This window comes from Lepidochelys olivacea (genome assembly GCF_965140295.1).
Source record: "Lepidochelys olivacea isolate rLepOli2 genome assembly, chromosome: 2".
Taxonomy (NCBI): domain Eukaryota; kingdom Metazoa; phylum Chordata; order Testudines; family Cheloniidae; genus Lepidochelys; species Lepidochelys olivacea.
The window spans coordinates 67,078,113-67,097,782 of NC_140412.1; the positions used below are offsets into that span (position 1 = coordinate 67,078,113).

Genomic DNA, 19,670 nt, shown 5'->3' on the forward strand with positions numbered 1-19,670 from the left:
AGTACATCTAGGAGAGCTTTATGCAGATTTCCTGGAGGATTTCTGGTCCATCCCCAGACACATTAACAGACTTTTCCAGTAGCTGTACTGACCGCAAATTAATCATTAAACATGCTTGTTTTTAAGCCATGTATTTTATTTACAAAGGTACACTCACCAGAGACAGGTGCCTTGCAGGTCCAGGAGCCCGCCTTGGGTGGGTTTGGGGGGTACTGGCTCCAGGTCCAGGGTGAGAAACAGTTCCTGGCTCTCGGGGAAAATGGTTTCTCTGCTTGCTTGCTGTGCGCTATCTTCAACCTCCTCCTCATCATCATCTTCCTCATCCCCAAAAAGCGCATCCCTGTTGTGTGATAATCCATTGACGGAGTCAAAGCACAGGTGGGGTAGTGGTGGCTGCACCCCCTAGAATGTCATGCAGCTCATCATAGAAGCGGCATGTTTGGGGCTCTGAACTGGAGCGGCCGTTCGCCTCTCTGGTTTTTTGGTAGGCTTGCCTGAGCTCCTTAAGTTTCACATGGCACTGCTGCGGGTCCCTGTTATAGCCTCTGTCCTTCATGCCCTTGGAGATTTTTTCAAATGTTTGGGCATTTCGTCTTTTGGAATGGAGTTCTGATAGCACAGATTCGTCTCCCCATACAGCGATCAGATCCATGTTCAGTCCATGCTGAAGCTCTTTTGCGATTCTGGGACTCCATCATGGTCACCTGCTGACAAGATCTGCACTCACCTGAAGCTTGCCATGCTGGCCAAACAGGAAATGAGACTCAAAAGTTCACGGGCCTTTTCCTGTCTACCTGGCCAGTGCATCTGAGTTGAGAGCCCTATCCAGAGCAGTCACAATGGAGCACTCTGGGATAGCTCCCGGAGGCCAATACCGTCGAATTGCGACCACACTACCCCAAATTTGACCCGGCAAGGTTGATTTCAGTGCTAATGCCCTCATTGGGGGAGGAGTACAGAAATCGATTTTAAGATCCCTTTAAGTTGAAGTAAATGGCTTTGTCTTGTGGACGGGTACAGGGTTAAATCGATCTAACGCTGCTAAATTCAACCTACACTCGTAGTGTAGACCAGGGGTAAGAAGGCATTCTTCATGTTTCTTACTCATATTTCTGCAAAGAGAAAAGGAGTACTTGTGGCACCTTAGATAAATTTGTTAGTCTCTAAGGTGCCACAAGTACTCCTTTTCTTTTTGCGGATACAGACTAACACAGCTGCTACTCTGAAACATTTCTGCAAAGGTAAGTGAAATACTGTAGCTGTTGTTAATGGAAACCTATATCCATGTGTTTTAAAAATTCACGGGAAAAGTTGATTGCATCTGAAATCCAAAACATTATAGGGTGTCAATAGCTCTTGCTATGTGCAGATTATATAACGAGGTGTTAATAACCAGAGAGACAAGGTGGGTGAGGTAATGTCTTTTTTGGTGGAAGAGATAAGCCTTTGAGGTACAAAGAACTCTTCTTCACGTCTGGGAAAGGTAGTCAGTATGTCACAGCAAATACAAGGTGTAACAGATTGTTAAGCATAATGAGTTAACACATGTTACAAGAGACCATTCAAGATGTAGTGGGCAATTAACACCTCTGCAATCGTAGGATAAATGAAGGTTAGCCGGTTAGAGGTTGTTGTAATAAGCCATAAATCCAGTGTCTTTACCAAATCCATGATTTTTAGTGTCTGGGAAAGTTATTAATTTAAGCTCCTAGGCTCATCTTTTGAAGGTGTTGTGGAGGTTTCCTTTGAGGATGAGAACTGATAGATCAGGAATTGAGTGTTCGCTTTGTGAAACGTGTTCACCCATGGGTGATCTGGGTTTTTTTTGTCTTTCATCATTTTTCTGTGTGAGTTCATTCAAGAGTGTAATGATTGCCTGGTTTCACCCATATAAATGTTGTTGGGGTATTTGATGCTCTGAATGATGTACACCACATGTTGTGATAGCCAAATGTAAGACCCATGAATCTTGAAGGGTGTTGTGGGACATGTTGACCCTTGTAGCAGTGGAGCTGTATCTGCAGGTTTTGCATCTGTTGTTTTGACAGGATCTAGTGCCACTTTGAGTTGGTTTGTCCTGGTCTTTGGGAAGCTTGCTTCTGATGATCAGTGTGACAAGACTGGGAGGTTTTAACAACCAATCAGTTTTGCTAGCCAATGATATGTTGTCAGTTAGCAAATACATTTTAGGTAAAAATAAACAACATGATATTATTACTCAATTTGTGTCCAGCTTTCACTGAGGCATATACTTGCACGGTCATTTGAAACATTGACAAAAATACTTGTTTAGGTTTTTTTAATAGTGCATTTTACAATAGTTGGAGTATTTCTAATGAAAAATTGACTTATTTTGCCTTTACAGCCTCCTTTAATATGTGAAGTCAAAAGGGTCTATTTTTAGCACTGATCTGTAGTTTCCTTAGATTGTCTGAGAGGTACCCACAAAAATAGTGTACAAAGGAGTAGTGTAAGCTCTATTCACAGTTTAACTCCAGCAGTGTTTCTCAGTGGCCCTAGGGATCGCACTCAACAATGTTCAGTGTCAAAAGATGACAGACAGGGGTAAATGGAAGGGTTTCAGAGATACCTCACTTTCCCTTGTTCTTGCTGCAACTGGCAAACTTCCAAGCCTTGCCTGCTAACACCACATAAAGCAGCAGCTGGTGAGTAACATTAGCAAATAAGGCCTCAGGGCTACCCATGTTCCAGTTCTCCATTCACCAACTGCTATTCAGTGAAACAGCTGGATCAGAAGAGATACAGCCAAGAAGTAGTTACTGTTTTATGTGTACAACTGTTTTGATATAGATTGTCTGCTAGAGGCAGAGATAATGATAGCTTTCAAGGCTAATATGTTTGACTAGGAGGGAAGCTGGTATTTGTAAAAAGGGAGCAGAAAGTCAGTAACAATCTTTAAAAATATAAATGTTTTCAAGATTCAAGCTCTCAGTTGATGCTGTGCACTGTTTTTTTTTTCAATGGGTTAGTTATTGAATGAACTTGAATTATGGGTATTGACAAACCTTTTGTATTTCAGAGATATTAATTCATAAAGCAGTACCAAGACTGTATTAAGAGAGGTTGTACCGTCAAAATCTACTTCAGATATCTTTTAGGACAACAAATGAATTTAAAATAGCAAGTATTCTCGATTCCAGGATATTTATTGGCATGATTCACTCTCTTAAAAATACACCAATTCAATCCACAAGCCTATAAATAACCTTTTGAAAAATCACTTATTCTGTCCATAATGTAAAAATTGCAACGATCATACTTGGGGTTTTGTTCCCAGTTCAATTCTAATTTCTTGTTGAAAAAGGATCTCACAGACTGGTATGCTACCCGGAGAGAGAGAGAATGCACATACACACACAAGTGCATGGGTGGGCGGGGGGGAAGAGAGTGGTGGGTTATAAATCTAAAGTAAAAATCATTGAGTGACATGCTACAAAAGGCTATCCATAAAATAACTATGGTTATATTAGTAGATTGGACTGTTATCACTTTTTCCCTAGTGCAATGATACTAATACATTGGTAATTTTTGTTAAATTCCACCAGATATATACGTCATGCTTTAATGATACAGACTAAGATAACTATATCCATTTCATTTTCAGCTTTGAATTGCCACTTCAACTTTAAATCACTCCCCAAAACATCTAACTGTAGAAACTGAGCTACTCTCTCTGTAGTTGTCTTATCTCAAGCTATGAGTTTGAGTACATTGGATAAGCATTATGGGATATCCTTTATAGTATCCGTGTATAGTACATTTGACCTCTGGATAAGTAAAGAGCTTCATCCTCCAATGCTTTTCATTCTAATCCTTGCAGAGACTGAATTCATTGCTTGAATTAAAAATGAGTCTCATTAATGCTAAAAAGCAGTGACCCAAATAGTAAAATGGATAAATTTGTCAACCTTGCAGCTTTAGCGTTTCAGGTTCATATATGACTGTTGCAGCAAATCAGTTCATTAGTCAATTAATCCACCTATTGATAGAGCCCTAAGTCTGTTTTCTGAATCTTAAAAATTAACATGTCTTGGGCAGTTCTAAGCAAGGTAAAACTGGACTTAGTACTAGAAGTTCAACTCCCTAGAACTTTCATCAAATATTGATCTAGATCTAAACTTGGCAGCTCAACTTCATCTCCATAAGATGGACAAGAACCCTCTTGAACTTTGATTCAAGATTCTGACATCTCTGTTTTGTATTATTATATTTCTTAAACTCACTTTTGACAGTTCCAAAGGACAGTTAACAAAGCGCCATATTCTTCAGTCCCTATGCAGGAAAAACTCTCAGTAAAGTCAAAGGGAGCTTTGCCTGTCCAAGGGCTGAAAAGAGCCTGCATGATTTAGCCCATAATAAACACTGTTCTGCAAAAGTTGGCTGTATAGGTATTCTGTGTATTCCTTACACCTCATACGTTTGAATTAAATATTCCCAGTTCTCTTAAATATGAAATAACCTGTAGATCAGAAGGGATTCCTTTTAAGGCCAAAGGGAACTTGGACATGATGGCATGATGATGGAAAATTATTGCTTTCCAATTTTCCTTTTGTAGATGCAAGATTTACGGAATGCAGAAGGAGCTCAATATAGTTCCCACCCTCAGATGGCAGCCATGAGACCAAGGGTTCAACCTGCAGAAATTAGGCAGCCAGGAATGATGCAGCATGGTCAGCTGACTACCATTAACCAATCACAGCTCAGTGCTCAGCTTGGTTTGAATATGGGTGGAAACAATGTTCCCCATAACTCTCCATCTCCACCTGGAAGCAAGTCTGCAACTCCCTCACCATCCAGTTCAGTCCATGAAGATGAAGGGGATGATACCTCTAAGGTATGGTTAGGCACTAGAAATAACAAATGGTGGCTGTTTTTAGGACTAGCTAAATGAATCAGTCTCTCTAAGTGTTATTTGGTATATGTGTACCTTAATTATGAAGGCTATAATTTATAAATTGCTGTCATCAAAATGAGACTTGTCAGTGAGGTACATACTGTAGCATGTGGTATTTTTACAACAAGCATAAGGGGGCTAACTGATGTGAATAAAGGATTGGCTTTTACCTTAAACCTATCTTCTAGTCTCCAATCAGCCCTGAAAGCAACACAAGTGAACAACATCACACTTCTCTGAATGAGTAAAATGGAAGGTCTGCATAGTGAACTAAAGAATAAAGGAGAATATTTCTTACAGGAGTTTAATATAAAAATTGAATTTTTTCTCATGTATACAAAGTGCGTTTGTTCCAGGTCAAGGCTCAAGTTATTGCTAAGGAAGCATGGGATCGTGTGTACAGTTTGCTAGTGTTTGGCACTTGGCCGCAGGATGAGTAAATAGAAGACTAAAGCAACCAGAACAGAAGAATAGGAAAATATCTTCTAATACCATTAAAATTCATTTCTTGGAAAGGTTATATAGACGTCATGCCTTTACATTGTATGTAGCACTGGTGCTTCATGATGGTACATTTTACACCCATTAGTGTCACTACAAACATAATAAAATATAATAATATAATCATTTGGATAGCATTTTTGTGCAAAAATCTCAAAGTGCTTTGCAAAAGTGAGTGAGTATTATCTCCATTTTGCAGACAGGAAAACTGAGGCACAAAAAGGTTGTGACTTGCCACAAGATCACACAAGAGCTAGGAGCAGAGTCCGGATAAGAATTGAGGTGTCCTGACTCCCATTTCTGTGTTCTAATCACTAGAGAATGTTAACAGGCCTGTTATGTGGTAGCAGTAATAGGTGTGAGCATTGCCGGTTCTTATGGGGAAAAAAGTTGGGATTCATTGCAAAGATGTAGGGAGGAATGTCAAACAGAGGCAAAGTGAGTCACTGAGGAATATAATTCAGTCAAGAGTTGTATGTCTGATTTATTTTCGAGTTATATTTATGTTTTTCATGACTCAAACTGTAAAATAATCCTGTAATTGGCAAAATATAGTTCACTGTGTTCTGAATAAATTCTGATTACAAGTATTATTTCAGAACTTTCCCTTGATTTCACAAACTTAGTTTTTGAATAGTTCTTGAATGTGTTATACTTTTTAATGTTGTGAGGAACTGCTTCCACACTCGTGAAAACTTATATAAACATAAACATGCACAGGCTTCACTTTGTAAAATAAGATATTTGCAGCATCTGTTAATTTTCAAATATATTTGCATATTGAGCCCGTGAGATTCTGAGACTCTCAGCTTCCCTAGAAGATAGTATCTAGGAGCTCAATTCTGTAATGAAGTCATCCCATCTTCTTTTATTCCAGTCCTTGTTCCTACTGAACCTTTCCACAAAATAATGACATATTTGTGAAACATTTTTCATAACAACACATTATGATAAGCCTAGGATTCTGATTTCACTAAATCAGGTATTTCAAATTAAAATAAATATTTTCAATAACAGTGAAAGAAATATTGAGTATTATAGACAAAGAAATAGGGTATTTTTCCTACTGAAGTCTATTTATGTATTCTGGATTTGTGTTTTAAACAGGTAATGCTAATATGGAAGCTCCCTTTAAAATTCTCCCATCCTTAGCTTAATGATCAGGAAAAGAAAGCATGATATACCAGAATTAAAGTTATTAAGTACACAGAAATTGATATGTTACTGTTACCTTAGCATTCTTCCAAAGGTATAATAGTTAATGTTAGTAAAAAAAAAAAATTGGAAGTTATATAAAACCACATGATTCACTGTTTAAACTGATTTCTATTTGGGATTAGAATGAGATCTTCATGGGGGCCAGCTTATCCCACATCTGTCTGCTGTAGGTTTACTTGCACCTTCCTCTGAAGGGTCTGGTGCTTGCCACTGTTGGAGACAGGACACTGGGTTAGATGTCTGATACAATATAATAATTCCAGTGTTCCTATATAAAAGCAGAGCGAGTCTAATTAATCAACATCATAACTAGTGTATGAATATAATTTACCTAAAAACTATTGGAGAGCCAGTGTGGGTGAGGTAATATATTTTATTGGACCAACTTCTGTTGGTGAAAGAGACAAGACCCCTTCTTCAGGTCTGCATAGCTCGAAACCTTGTCTCTCTCACCAACAGAAGTTGGTCCAGTAAAAGATATCCCCTCCCCCACCTTGTCTCGCTAGTATCCTGCTACAGCAACACTGCAAATAAAAACTACTGGGAAACTGCCAACTAAAGGGACAGACTCTTGGCCTTTAGCAACTTTGTGAGGTGATCTTAAAGCTGCCCTAAAGGGGCAACTGAGGATTCCCATTCCTCAAACCAGCTCCTCTTCCATCTTTGTCCCACCTGGTGAAAGAAATTGCACCAGGGCTGGATGGGGACAGGAGGGCTTCACACGATGCACTCTGCCAGTCTCTGACCAGTGGGAGACCCAATAGCTCATATTTGCACACAACCTTGTGTGATAAACTCTGGGATTTTTGCCTCTGTTTCATAAACTGTTATATCAATGTACAATACCATATAATGGGTCAACTCCTGAGTTCTTTACTCAGTCCTTACTCAGGCAGTCATGCACTGCAGTCATGAGGTAATTGCCAAATCTTGCTACAAACAGAGATTTTGAGGCACAATGCGATGAAGTCAGTGAGACTTTCCTGGAATGAGGACTGAGTGATAATGGAGTGAGTACCACGTTATTTGGAATAGGCATACTAATTGTGCTCATCTTTTTGTATTCTTTCAATTTAACCAGCAAGTCCCAACATCTTTCAACTAATCTACCAATCAAAATAAGTCCTGACATAAACCTGTGTAGCTCCAGTAAAGTCAATGCCAACTGCGCTAGGCCTGTTACACCAGCTGAGTACCTACCCTATGGTTTTGAAAGAAGAATTGCTGCGCCTCTTGTGAACGATTTGGTAGTAAAATAGATACTTCTTTGTCATGCTTTCTAACAACTAGACCCAATTCTGTCTGAGAGAAAAACCTGTCTAAATGATTGGAGAGTGTAAACTGACTTCATTTGCAGGCAATGTATGCACACAGACTGGCAAAATGAATAAGCTACTGTATGCCTTTGCATTAGACATGTAATCCTACTCCCACTGAAGTCAGTGACAAAATTCCCATTGTTTTCAATGGGTGCAGGAACTGGCTATATTAGCTCAATGGACCTATTACCAGTGTTGGAAATAAACAAAGAGGAAAAGGAAATAAACTATACAACTGTCAGTATACAGAACCTCCAGTAGGAAAGGAACTTCATATTAAATACATTCTTTAGTCAATAGCATAAAAATTATGCTAAAAACCATCCATGCTATGGAACCATCACTATATATAAATGATTACAACAGCTGCTGAGTATTTCCAGACATACATACACCTGGTAGTTGTGACCATTTCATACAGGACGCTCAGACTTAAAATGCACATCTGCACTAGCTCAAACACAAAGAAGGGAAAAGCAGCACCATTAAAAAGGGCATTACTGAGGACTTAGTTGCTCTAGATACTGTTGCTTTAAGAGTAAGGCATCCCAGACTGCCTGTCAGTAAGACCCAGGGAGAAGGATAACAGTAATGTGATTTTGAGCTTGGAAGTGGGCGATCTGAAAGTAGCTTAGAACAGTGGAAGTGGAAACTAAAATCTCTGGCCAAGGAACTCATTTGTGTAGGAGGCAGAGATCCTAAAACTGGCTGTGCTGAATTCTTCTAAATTTAGTATTCAAGTCTGTGGTTAAACGAATAAAAAGGAGACCTTAAAAAATCAGTATTTGTATGTAACTAAAAAACCATTTACAACAAAGTGCCCATTTACTACACATTTTATTCTGACCACTTCAAAATTCAAAAACTGCATTTGCGATTCTTGCCATAATTCATAGTGTTGGATCATTAAACATGTATTCTGTTATTGCTAAGCATAATTGTGAGATGCTAGAAGCATTTAGGCTTGCAAATATGTATTTCTCAGTAGGTGGATGACTGTTTTTTTTCCATGCTCATTTGAATTTCGCTTATGAGAGAATTTCAAATAGTGTAGTTCAGAGAAAAGAGACCGAGAGGACTGCAAGTAGCAAAAATTAACTAACAGAAACATGATTACTAGGGAGATGCTGCCACATATTCTCTTTGTGTGGTGGAGCTTTTACAATATTTATTTTACATGGTCAGAGTTATAAGTAGAATTCTGTGTTGTTTGTTCAGCCTATAATGCAGATGGTGCTTGATTAAAATCTATTTTAAACTACAGCAATTACTACAAGATAGTGTGTGTAAAACAGCTCTCCTAGTTCCGCTAAAGGATTTGGTACTATTGCAGTTTATTTTAATATATTTATAGACATTTTCAAACTTCTCAAGGGACATTTGGATATCAACAATGTGCCTTACTTGATAGTCTTAAATCCTACACTAGGTAGTCTTGTGATCTGTCATCTGTGCAACATGGTTACTACCGACTTTTTTAAAGTGAAAGATTATTGCTTTCTTGTGATAAATAAGTTAAATACATCACTATAATTAAGCAATAAGGCATGACAGGAGGTGGATTACCATGAGCTAACTACACCTCTAGGGATTTTGAGGCACGAGTCTATGCCTAGCAGAATATATATGTTTTTTATTTTATTTCCCATCTGTCTCTGCTTTGGCAGTTAGCAGTGGAGTCTATGAAGCTGATAGACTGATGGTAGCATAAGGTACGCCATCATCTCAGCCATTTCCAAGGTTATTAGTACTGGAATTCTTTTTATTTACTTATTTTTTTATAAAACAAACAGAATTTCCCCAGGGAGTACTGCCTTTTTAGCAGTGGGATATTTGAAGCCACTTGATTATTTGGGTTGGAGAATAAAATGTCTGAGCTGTTTACAAGAAGGCTTTTTTTCTCTTACCTTTTATGTATATTACGATTACTTATCACATATTTAAATGGTAGTTTGGACATCCTGCTATCCTAAATATCTACAAGCTTGTAAACCCCTTTGGTCAATAAAAAGGCATTAAAAGAAACCTTTTAAAATAGCAATAGTGGGAACTTTAACTGTGGGTCTGAAGTTGTCAAGCCTCCTTGCTCCTGGGATTTGTGAACTATTACTTAGAGGTGTTTGGAAAATTTGGATTAGGATGGTCAAATTAACACTGGGAGCTCTTTTTGTGTGCACATAACACACCTTCATATATTATTGATCTTGTAGTTTCTTCTACAGTGTAGAGTGAAATAGTAGTTTGCATGTTTGAAACAAGCAGCTTGTGTTTTATAACGTCTTCCCTCTTCTCTCTAGTGCTGCTGGTGTACTCCAAAACCATTAACTGCATATTTGATTGCCGAACCAGGTGCTTAGGAACCAAGCAATTTCCTTTTTAAATTATATTCATCCATTGCTGTTCTGCTTAAAAAGCCACAATGGGCCAAATCCTGCTCACTTTACTCACCTGATTAGTCCCATTGAACACAGTGTGGTGACACACAGGAAGAGGGAGGTTTCAGAGTAGCAGCCGTGTTGGTCTGTATTCACAAAAAGAAAAGGAGTACTTGTGGCACCTTAGAGACTAACAAATTTATTTGAGCAGAAGCTTTCCTGAACTACAGCTCACTTCATCGGACGCATTCAGTGGAAAAAAAAAATTTCCACTGAATGCATCCGATGAAGTGAGCTGTAGCTCACGAAAGCTTCTGCTCAAATAAATTTGTTAGCCTCTAAGGTGCCACAAGTACTCCTTTTCTTTTTAGGAAGAGGGAGAAGACTCTGTCCCAGAGTGAGCATATACAGCCATATGCAGCCACTGTCATTATGCGTCTGTGTTTATTTTAGGAACACCTGTAGTCTAGCATGTCACCTGATCACACTTTATTAAAAAATGATAAAAATCATCTCTATTGATTGTAACCCTCTCCCCCTGAATCTTTTCAAATGAAAACCCTTTGGGACAGATAAAGTTAGCCAGATTCTCCAGTCCACTGAGGCCACTTTGTGCCATGTAGTTCGAACCAACTAGAAAATCAGGGCTGTGTCTTTGCATATGTTTGCACAGCATCTGGCAAAATGGGGTCCTGAATCCTGTTGGAAGCCCTACTGCAATATAAATATTAAATGGTAAAGGACAGTTGGGTTTTCACGGATTTGCACATCTTCAGGCTGCAGTGAAATCCACAAGAGGGATCTAGGGCATGGGGATTTTTTAAGCGTGTGCATACACACACAAATACAGGCTCTTCTTTTCATCCAGTGTATGCGTAAGCCTCATTTGCTCCTTTATTCAGGACCTAAGGGAATGATCCTGCACCAGCAGAGCTAATGAGAGTTCTGCCATTGACTCCAATAAGACCAGAATTGAGCCCTTCAATAGGTCAAAAAAAATTCCAACCTAAACTGCTGAAATTTTGTTTCTGTTGATTTTGATTAAGAATAATACAAGGGAATTTACTTTTTTTTTTAAATCTCAATTCACTCGATTCCTAATCCAGTTCCCAGTAAAGTCGCTGGAAACAATCCCACTAACTTCAGTGGAATTGAACTGAGCCATAGGTTAAAATAGTCCTTTAAGGGAAAGAAAAATATAAGGTGGAAATTATACTCTACTTAAATGGTTCTTATGATTAAACTAGTGGTCAATGTATAATGAAATCTGTAATGGCTTTACTCATTACAGGTCTTCAACAACCATTAGCTATAAGACTCAGAAAAGATAAAAAGATGACAAGCTAATCTATTAATGAGCTGATAATTTTATAAAAACAAAATGTATGAACCATTTTAGGAAAAACATTATATAACCTAGAACATTTATAATGCATTTTATAGCTGAAACCCTGTGAAATGCTGTCAACATTGGATTATCAAAAGACTGTAGCTAAAAGTGCCATTTTCCCCAGGAAAATCCATAATGTGTATGGGTTGTAGATGCCTTGATCAGTAGAGCTTTTTTGTCTGATTCACAATTTAATGAGTTTCTGTCTTTTTGTGAACTTTTATTACAGGTCAATGGAGGAGAGAAGCGACCTGCTTCTGATATGGGAAAGAAACCCAAAACTCCCAAAAAGAAGAAGAAGAAGGACCCTAATGAGCCACAGAAGCCTGTGTCTGCCTATGCATTATTCTTCCGAGACACTCAAGCAGCCATCAAGGGCCAAAACCCAAATGCTACATTTGGTGAAGTCTCTAAAATTGTAGCTTCGATGTGGGATGGCTTGGGAGAGGAACAAAAACAGGTACAACATGATATAAATTGTAGAGATCAATAACTTTCTTTTAGAAGAGTGTGATCAAGTACATGCCATCTAACCACTCTGAGCAGCTCCTTTTGTTCATTCCAAGTAAACCTGAAAATGTGTCTTATCAGGGGACTACCACCTCATTTCATATATCAGTTTATTAGGCCACTAGAAAGAGTATTTTAGTTCTTCTGCCTGCGAATTTATATCATTACTTTTAGGATTTTGTGTGCCAAAGTCAGAGGGCTTGAGACTCAGTTACAATGAGGCTCCTTTACACTGCCAGAGTGATGTTTAAAAACCAGCTATACTCCCCTTCAGCTCTTTACCCTTTTCTCATTATTATCTTTACCCTTTTCCAACTTAACAGAAAGCTTAAAGTCTGTCTATCCCTAGCCACTCCTTGAAGACCACCAAAGAGGTGATACCAATATGTTATTCAAACCCTTCCCCAAAAGTTTCCCAGACTATGTGGGAGAATATGTTCAGCTTTTTCCTCCTCTTTTTGTATACATGCTGTCATTAAATATTGTACAAAGTGAAAGACTAAATGGGATGTTCTGTGTCTCATCTATGGGATGAGATGTTATGGGAGCTATGCAGTGTGACAGGGAATAAGATCCGTAAGGCTCAGGCCCTAAATATTTGATAGTCCTTTGTTAACTGACCATTCTCTGGCAAATGCATTTTCACTGCTATATATTTAAGGTATTGTTTCTATTTTAAAAAGGAACTATAGGTCAATCTGGGAAAAGTTTGATTCCTTATCTCTTTTACTTTATGGATCCTATTTGTGGTCTATCAAGTGGCTTTTTTCAGCACTCTCTTGAAAAAAGACCTGGAGTCATTGTAAGAGACAATCAGGTGGAATGTAAAGCAGTGTGAATAGGTCCCCTTTGTGTCCATGTTAAAGTAATAATTTCCTCCACATTCTCAGCTCTGCACTTCTCTATTCCCTCCTTCCAGGTCCATTGTGGTCTTTCTCTATTAAGTTATGTACAGCCTTGGCTGATGGTAATAGTGTTCCCAGTAAGGCACTGTTTCTTCTGCATGTCTACCTTAGAAATATAAGATTAAATGTTTTACTTAATCCATAAAACATGACAGAATGCATTGTGTTGCATAACAAAGATACACCTAGGTACATTGTTAAGCACATGGAGAAAGCCTAGTGGTTGCAGTGGGGAATCATGACTACACAGAAACAGAACACTCTGTAGTGTCTGATTACAACTATAACAATGTCCTTACATTTTGCAAACATATTAAAATGTGTGTTTAATTTTTTTACAATGTAATTCTGCCACTGAAGAAAAAGAAAGGTAAAGGATGGAAATCAGCTGTAAAAAATAATATAGGGTTCTGCTCCCCAAAGCTATTGTTGTTAACTATTATTTATTATTTGTATTGCAGTAGTGCCCAAAGACCCCAAGCAGGATAGGGGCTCTGTTGAGCTAGATGCTGGGCAAACATATATGAAGATACATTCCTTGCCCTGAAAAGTTGACAATCTAAATAGATCAGAAAGACAAAAGGTGAGGGGGAAAGCAAAGGCCTTCATCCGGTAAGGAGCTCTGTAAGGATGGACCTACATCTGCACAGAACCCCACTGAAATCAATGGGACCTTGTCAGAGTTCCAGGGTTCCTTCTGTGTGGAGCTCATTGCAGGAGCCGGACCCAATGATCAGAGTGATGGTTGGCAAACATCATGTTAGGTTTATTTCTCTGTTGTCATTGTTTGGTTTTAATGTGGTGGCGGGAGGACGTGAGCTGACAGGAAGCAAGGAGTGGGAAATGTAAGGAACAGTGGGGAGCGAGCAAAAATGAATGCAACATGGAGAGCAGGGACAGTGGAAAGTGAGGTTTGCTGCAGAGGGACTCTGAAGGAGAGGAGGGTGGAGAGGCCAGAGTAAACAGCCAACCAGCAGGGAGACAGAAAGCACAGAATCTATTTATGTATACAGTGTTTATTTGATTTCAATAGAAAACACTGTGTGGAAGCTGTCCTTTTCAGCATCTCCAGACATTATGCTAATTGACAGAAACAAAGAACTGTAAAGACTTCCTAAGCAGAACGTTCCAGAGGTTTCTCATTTTCCGTGCTAATTCCATGCTGATTTGACTAGCATCTTGATACAAACCTATTATTATTAAAAACAGCGTCACTAAAAATTCTTTTTTGTAAGTCCTGACTTCTGGACTTCAGAGAATTGGTTGTCTACGTTCACTAACACCCTCCCTTCCCCCTACCCCCTCCCAAAAAAAAAACAATCAGCTGGAAGATTGTATGGAGAGGTACTTAGGTCCCATTAAAGTCAATGAGAGTTTTACTGCTGACTTTTATGGATCAGAATTTGGCTCTTAATGACTGACCCCAAAAAAAAAAAACTGTTCTACCTAGAAACTGTTACTAAATAAGGTGTGGGTTCCAGAAAGTTCAGCTGGAGGAAAGGTAACTTCGTGAATCAGAGGATCATAGAGGTCACTTGGTCAGGTACATTAAAGTGTGTGGGGTTTTTTTCTTCTGCCTTCCTCTAATGTGCCCAGCCACTGTCTGAGGGAGGATCCTGGATTAGATGGACTAGATTGTTTCAGTACAGCAGTTCCTCTATGATAGTTGAATGTTGCATCTCAGGATCATGAGAGTGACTACTTGCTCTATGCTCCGAAACATGGACTATATTCAGAATAAATTTCAGTAGCAAAAGGTTTTGACTGTATTTTTCTTAGTGCAGATACCTACAGGCAGGCATTGCAGGAAGGGTTGTCTCTCAGGATCCTCTTCAGCATGCAGAAAAATGGCCTTGGGTCCTTGGTGTGCTCAGCCAGTGCTGAGTGGGTGAGAGGCCAGGACTAACCCTTATTCCGTTTGCGGTGACTTGTGTCCCAGGGTCAGGGTTGCGGGGGCAGTATCAGAGAACAATGGAGTTGTAATTATTGTAGGTCCTTTCATGGGTTGTACAAGAGGGGTTAGGCTCCTTGCTTACACCTTCTCCTCCTTTACTGTGTGCCAGTAATAGTGCACCCTTAATGTTTTTTACGCCGTTTCAGAGTTTTGCCCACATGACATGCAATGATGCAAATTCAGAGTTCTTGCTAGTGATGTTCAAGCACTAGAACCCCAAATCCAAACACCCACACCCTTCCAAAAGCTTACATCTGGAACTTCGGCCCATCTCAATTGAAACTAGAATCCTGGATCCAGATTCCCCTGAAGCTGGTGATAATTTGGATCCATATCTGAACTTCACAATAGTCCCTGTCTCTAGTTCCAATTAATGTTACTGTTCTGTAATAAAAACACAGGTCAAAAACACTTTAGCCACTCCTCTGTCTTTCTTCCAGCATATTTTATAATTACCGTTATTTATGAGTCTGAATCATATTAGCCATTAGGTACATCATTGTATTCTTCCTTCCAGAACTCACTATAAAGTTTTCTTCCCCCAGCAGAGTAGAAAATCTCAGTTGCTGTGCAATAGTCCAGGACCATACAATGGAGATAAACAAAAACAAATTGAAAATGCACATTCGTGAGGAAACAAAATTTGCTCCTCATCTGTTGGTTTTTGTGTAGTATAAAAAATAGTCCCCATGCTTATCAGAGATCTAAAAGAAATACAGATTCAATTTTCATGAAAAAAACCTGGAATTTCCCAATTTAATTTCAGTATTCCTGCTCAGAGCTGAAAGCAATAATTGAATAATTCCTGTATTGGAAAAAAAATTAGAACAGAATTTGGTTTTGTTATCTGCATTGTCTTCAAGCTAAACTGCTGAACCTTGGAAAACCATTAGAGTTTTAAACAGTAGAATTACATGCTATAGAATTCAAACAGAAAAGAGTAATGCAACCAGATATATATGCGGCGTATTACAATACTTTGTGTTACCATATGTTTGCTCCTCTGTCTTTGACTCATTTTGCGTATTTATTTCTATAATTTATTATGTCTTGCAGTAATACCTAAAAGCATCAATCAGGATCAGGGCCCATATTCTTTGGTGTGGTATAAACAGAATAAAATACAGCCCCTGATCCAAAAGAACTCTCAATCCTATTTGCTAGGTCTGTTGTGTTTATAACCAACATTAATTCTACATTCTATTGAGGGTCTGATCCTGCAAAGTGCTGAGGAATTTCTAGGAAATGCTCAGCAGTTTCAACAGCATTTTGTAGACTCTGGCTCCTCCTCGTATTCATCTTGGAGATTATCAACATTCATATTTATTGAAATGTACCATTTATATTTGCTAAAGAAAGTTGCAAAAGCAGCATTATTAATGACTGCTAAAACACATGGTAGAGGATATCTTTACAAGCTAGAAAAAAGTGCCAGTACACCTGCAGCAGGCTTAGATTTAACACCAGGGCCAGGTTCCCCCATTTTGACGTACATGGGTGCAGAAGTCCCCCCATGCAGATCACAGTGCCGAATCAGGGCCACTGATTCCCTTGTATCAAAATTGCTCAAAACTAGAGCTGGTAAAAGAAAAGTAATTTTTTTCACAAATGGTTCCATGAAAAATGTGGTGTTTGTTTAGTTGTTTCTGTTGTTGTTTTTTGGCTGACCTTTTGCCATTCTTCAACTATCTATAGAGGCTGGTCAAAGGATGAGATAATTGTATCCCTTTTTATTTTCATCCAAAAATCAACATTTACAATATTTCTGTTCAGCACTTATTGTGCCTGTAGTACTCGACAGCTGTTAAAGCGCTGTCAGTCAGATTCCCTAGAATTACTTGAGCAAATCTCCCATTGACCCTAATGGCTCAATGAGTATAACTATAAACTGGGACTAACAAACAACGGTATTGGTGATAACCTAGCAGGACTTTGCAAAGTACAACCGTCAGGAAAACACAGGACTATTCTGTGCCATTTGTTTTTTAAGCAGACCTTCCCATTGAAATCAACTAGGTTGTCTTCAAGAAGCTACCCCAAAATGCTAGCCCTTCTCCATATTAAAGGCCTACTACTCCAGTCTCAGGATACAAGTAACTGTCACAAAATCAGTGGGCTCTGGTAGGAAAATTGGGTTCTAAAAAAGCAAGGGATTAACATACTATATGGAGTTTGGCTTCCATGACGATAGAATCTCAAAAAGAAATTAAAACAAAAGTGTGGGATTCTCATAGGAATACGTACTTTATTTATGAATTAGGCTTTCATTTCAGTAATCATAAAGCTTTGGGATTTTATGCTTTGGAAGTTGATGCTTATTCACGAACTTAAATAGAATTATTACAGTTTCCTAAGTTGGAATTCCTTTCTATTGTCTTAAATATAAATTAATCAGTAAGAAAAGCATAACACACAATAAGATGTAAGAAGATAATAATGAGGTAGAGACAATAAGGTTTAAAAAGTACTGATGGGATTTTCTGGTTAATTATTTTTCCACTGTCTGGCAACTACTGAGAAGGAAAAATAACAGCTCAGCTATTTCATATCTTTTAAAATAGGTATATATTAAATCTTCTATATACTGTGACTTGAGACAGCTTCCATTGAAATCTGTAGGAGTCTTTCTATTGACTTGAATGGCAGTTGGATCAAGTAAATCATGATGCAGATCATAGTTTCATTAGCTATAAAAAAGGGATATATTCCTATGGTTTGCACACCATGGAATGAATAACGGTATCAGAGCTTGATACAAATCCTGCTTGGGAACTCAGTTAGCCAGCCCAAACCTAGTTATTGAGATACCATACCAGATTAGACCACTAAAAGAGTTTGTGGGAAGATCTACAAAAGTTTTTCAAACGACAAAAAGTCAGAGGAAGCATGATCTGAGGAAATATGGAAGGAATCAGGAAAAAGCAGAAATACTATGAATCAGATGATGCCATTACTTTTTGAGCTGGACTCCTAATTGAAATAGGTGGGGCGCTGCTTAAAAAACACAGCACATTATGACCATGCTACCCAGGAAAGACAGTGTAACTTACTACAGAAAAGAAGGAGCCAAGTATTCTTCCCTTGCTGTGTGCAGATATCTGCACTTCAGTGCCCCATATTATAGCTGTTTCCATGGATTTCCAAGCATGCTGGGACCATCTGCAGAGAGAGAGAGAGTGTCTGTCTGTCTGTCTAGAGGTGACTGGAAGGGGTTCCCAAATGTTTGCTGCACATCTGCACATTTTTGCATACCCCGCAGCCTCCTCCTAAATACTGCCTCCTCTACCGTAACTAGAGCTCGTAAAAATAGGGGAGGACTTATAATATTTCCCCCATTTTTCATTAAAAACTTTTTTGAAAAAAAAATTCTCTTTTTTGTTTCATAAAAATGCCAACAAAATCAGCTTTACCAGTATTAAATCAGTACACATCTTCCTCAACATAGTATTCAGAATTTTTAGTGTTTTTCAGTGGCTTTTCTACCCTTTCCTTTTTACTACAAACATTTTTTTCTCCTGAGTAAAAGGCATGCTCTTTTGCATCCCATTTTTGTAGCTGATTTCTGTACATCATTGCCCTTTGCACATATTTTTTATACAAAGGGGAGAAAAATGGCCTCTAGGGAGCAAAGTTAGGCATACTAAATAGTTGAGCCTCTCTGGCTTTCAGATAGAAGGTTGGTTCAAACTGGGTAAAAAGACTGCTTAGGTCATTTTCTGTTCTTAAGTGAAAAAGGAAAGTCATTTAAAATCAGAACCAGATGTAAATGTACCAAATGAACCTTAAGCTTCTAATTGGAGACCCAGAAAGGCTGTAATAGATTTAGCAAATTACAAACAAAACGTTCTTGTTTACATTAGAGTAAGTGACTTTAAAGCTTCCGCCAAAGACCTAAATAAACATGCTATTATACTAAAAATGGAAATGAATGTAATACACAAAGATGATCTCTGGTGTAACTCCATTGACTTAGTGAAGTTCTACCAGGAATGAATTTGGCCCATTATGTACAGATTATAATGTTTGCATATGTCTGTATTTACTTAAATGTTATACTGGCCCTTGCAGCAGGAAGAAAGATGGATTTACCTAGGGATCCAAAGCTTAATGATCAGATAGCACATGCAAAGCAACAGTTTTAAGTGCTGTAACATATGCCTGCTTTCAGTCTACATAATTCATACACAGTAATATTAGCTACAACAGTTCAGCTCAATAGCAACACCTCATTATTTTATCCCTCAGTATTTATTCCTATGTTTGACGCCTCATGAAATTACTGTTAATGTGTTTATATAAGGGCAGATCTGACACAAGTGGGAAGAATTTAATTTCCCACTCATTCTTTCCTGCTGATGTGTCCTCTTCCCGTGGTAGAAGTGACAAGTGTAAATAGTTAATTTGCTTCAATTATGAGCCTGTCCTGCTAAATTAGAAGCAGCAGGAATATGAAGAGCCAGAATTATACTTATGAGGCAGCTGACAAATCCTCTGAGTCCACAAAATCAAATAATTTACTCCTCATTGGTGCTCAAACACCCACTAGATAAATGCAGCAATTTATTCTTTATCATCTGATGGAA

The 19,670-nt window shown here is 38.4% G+C and overlaps 1 protein-coding gene across 3 annotated transcripts in view; it reads left to right on the plus strand.

Annotated features, from left to right (window-relative positions):
- The window catches only part of TOX (thymocyte selection associated high mobility group box), a 276,457-nt gene that overhangs the window by 216,195 nt on the left and 40,592 nt on the right, over window positions 1-19,670 (plus strand). For 2 of the 3 annotated variants that reach the window (XM_084619133.1, XM_084619134.1), the window contains exons 4-5: window positions 4,577-4,855; window positions 11,948-12,178. In XM_084619133.1, the coding sequence (XP_084475259.1) occupies window positions 4,577-4,855; window positions 11,948-12,178 (510 nt within the window). The remainder of the gene's footprint in view (window positions 1-4,576; window positions 4,856-11,947; window positions 12,179-19,670) is intronic. The other variant, XM_084619135.1, reaches the window with a different exon arrangement.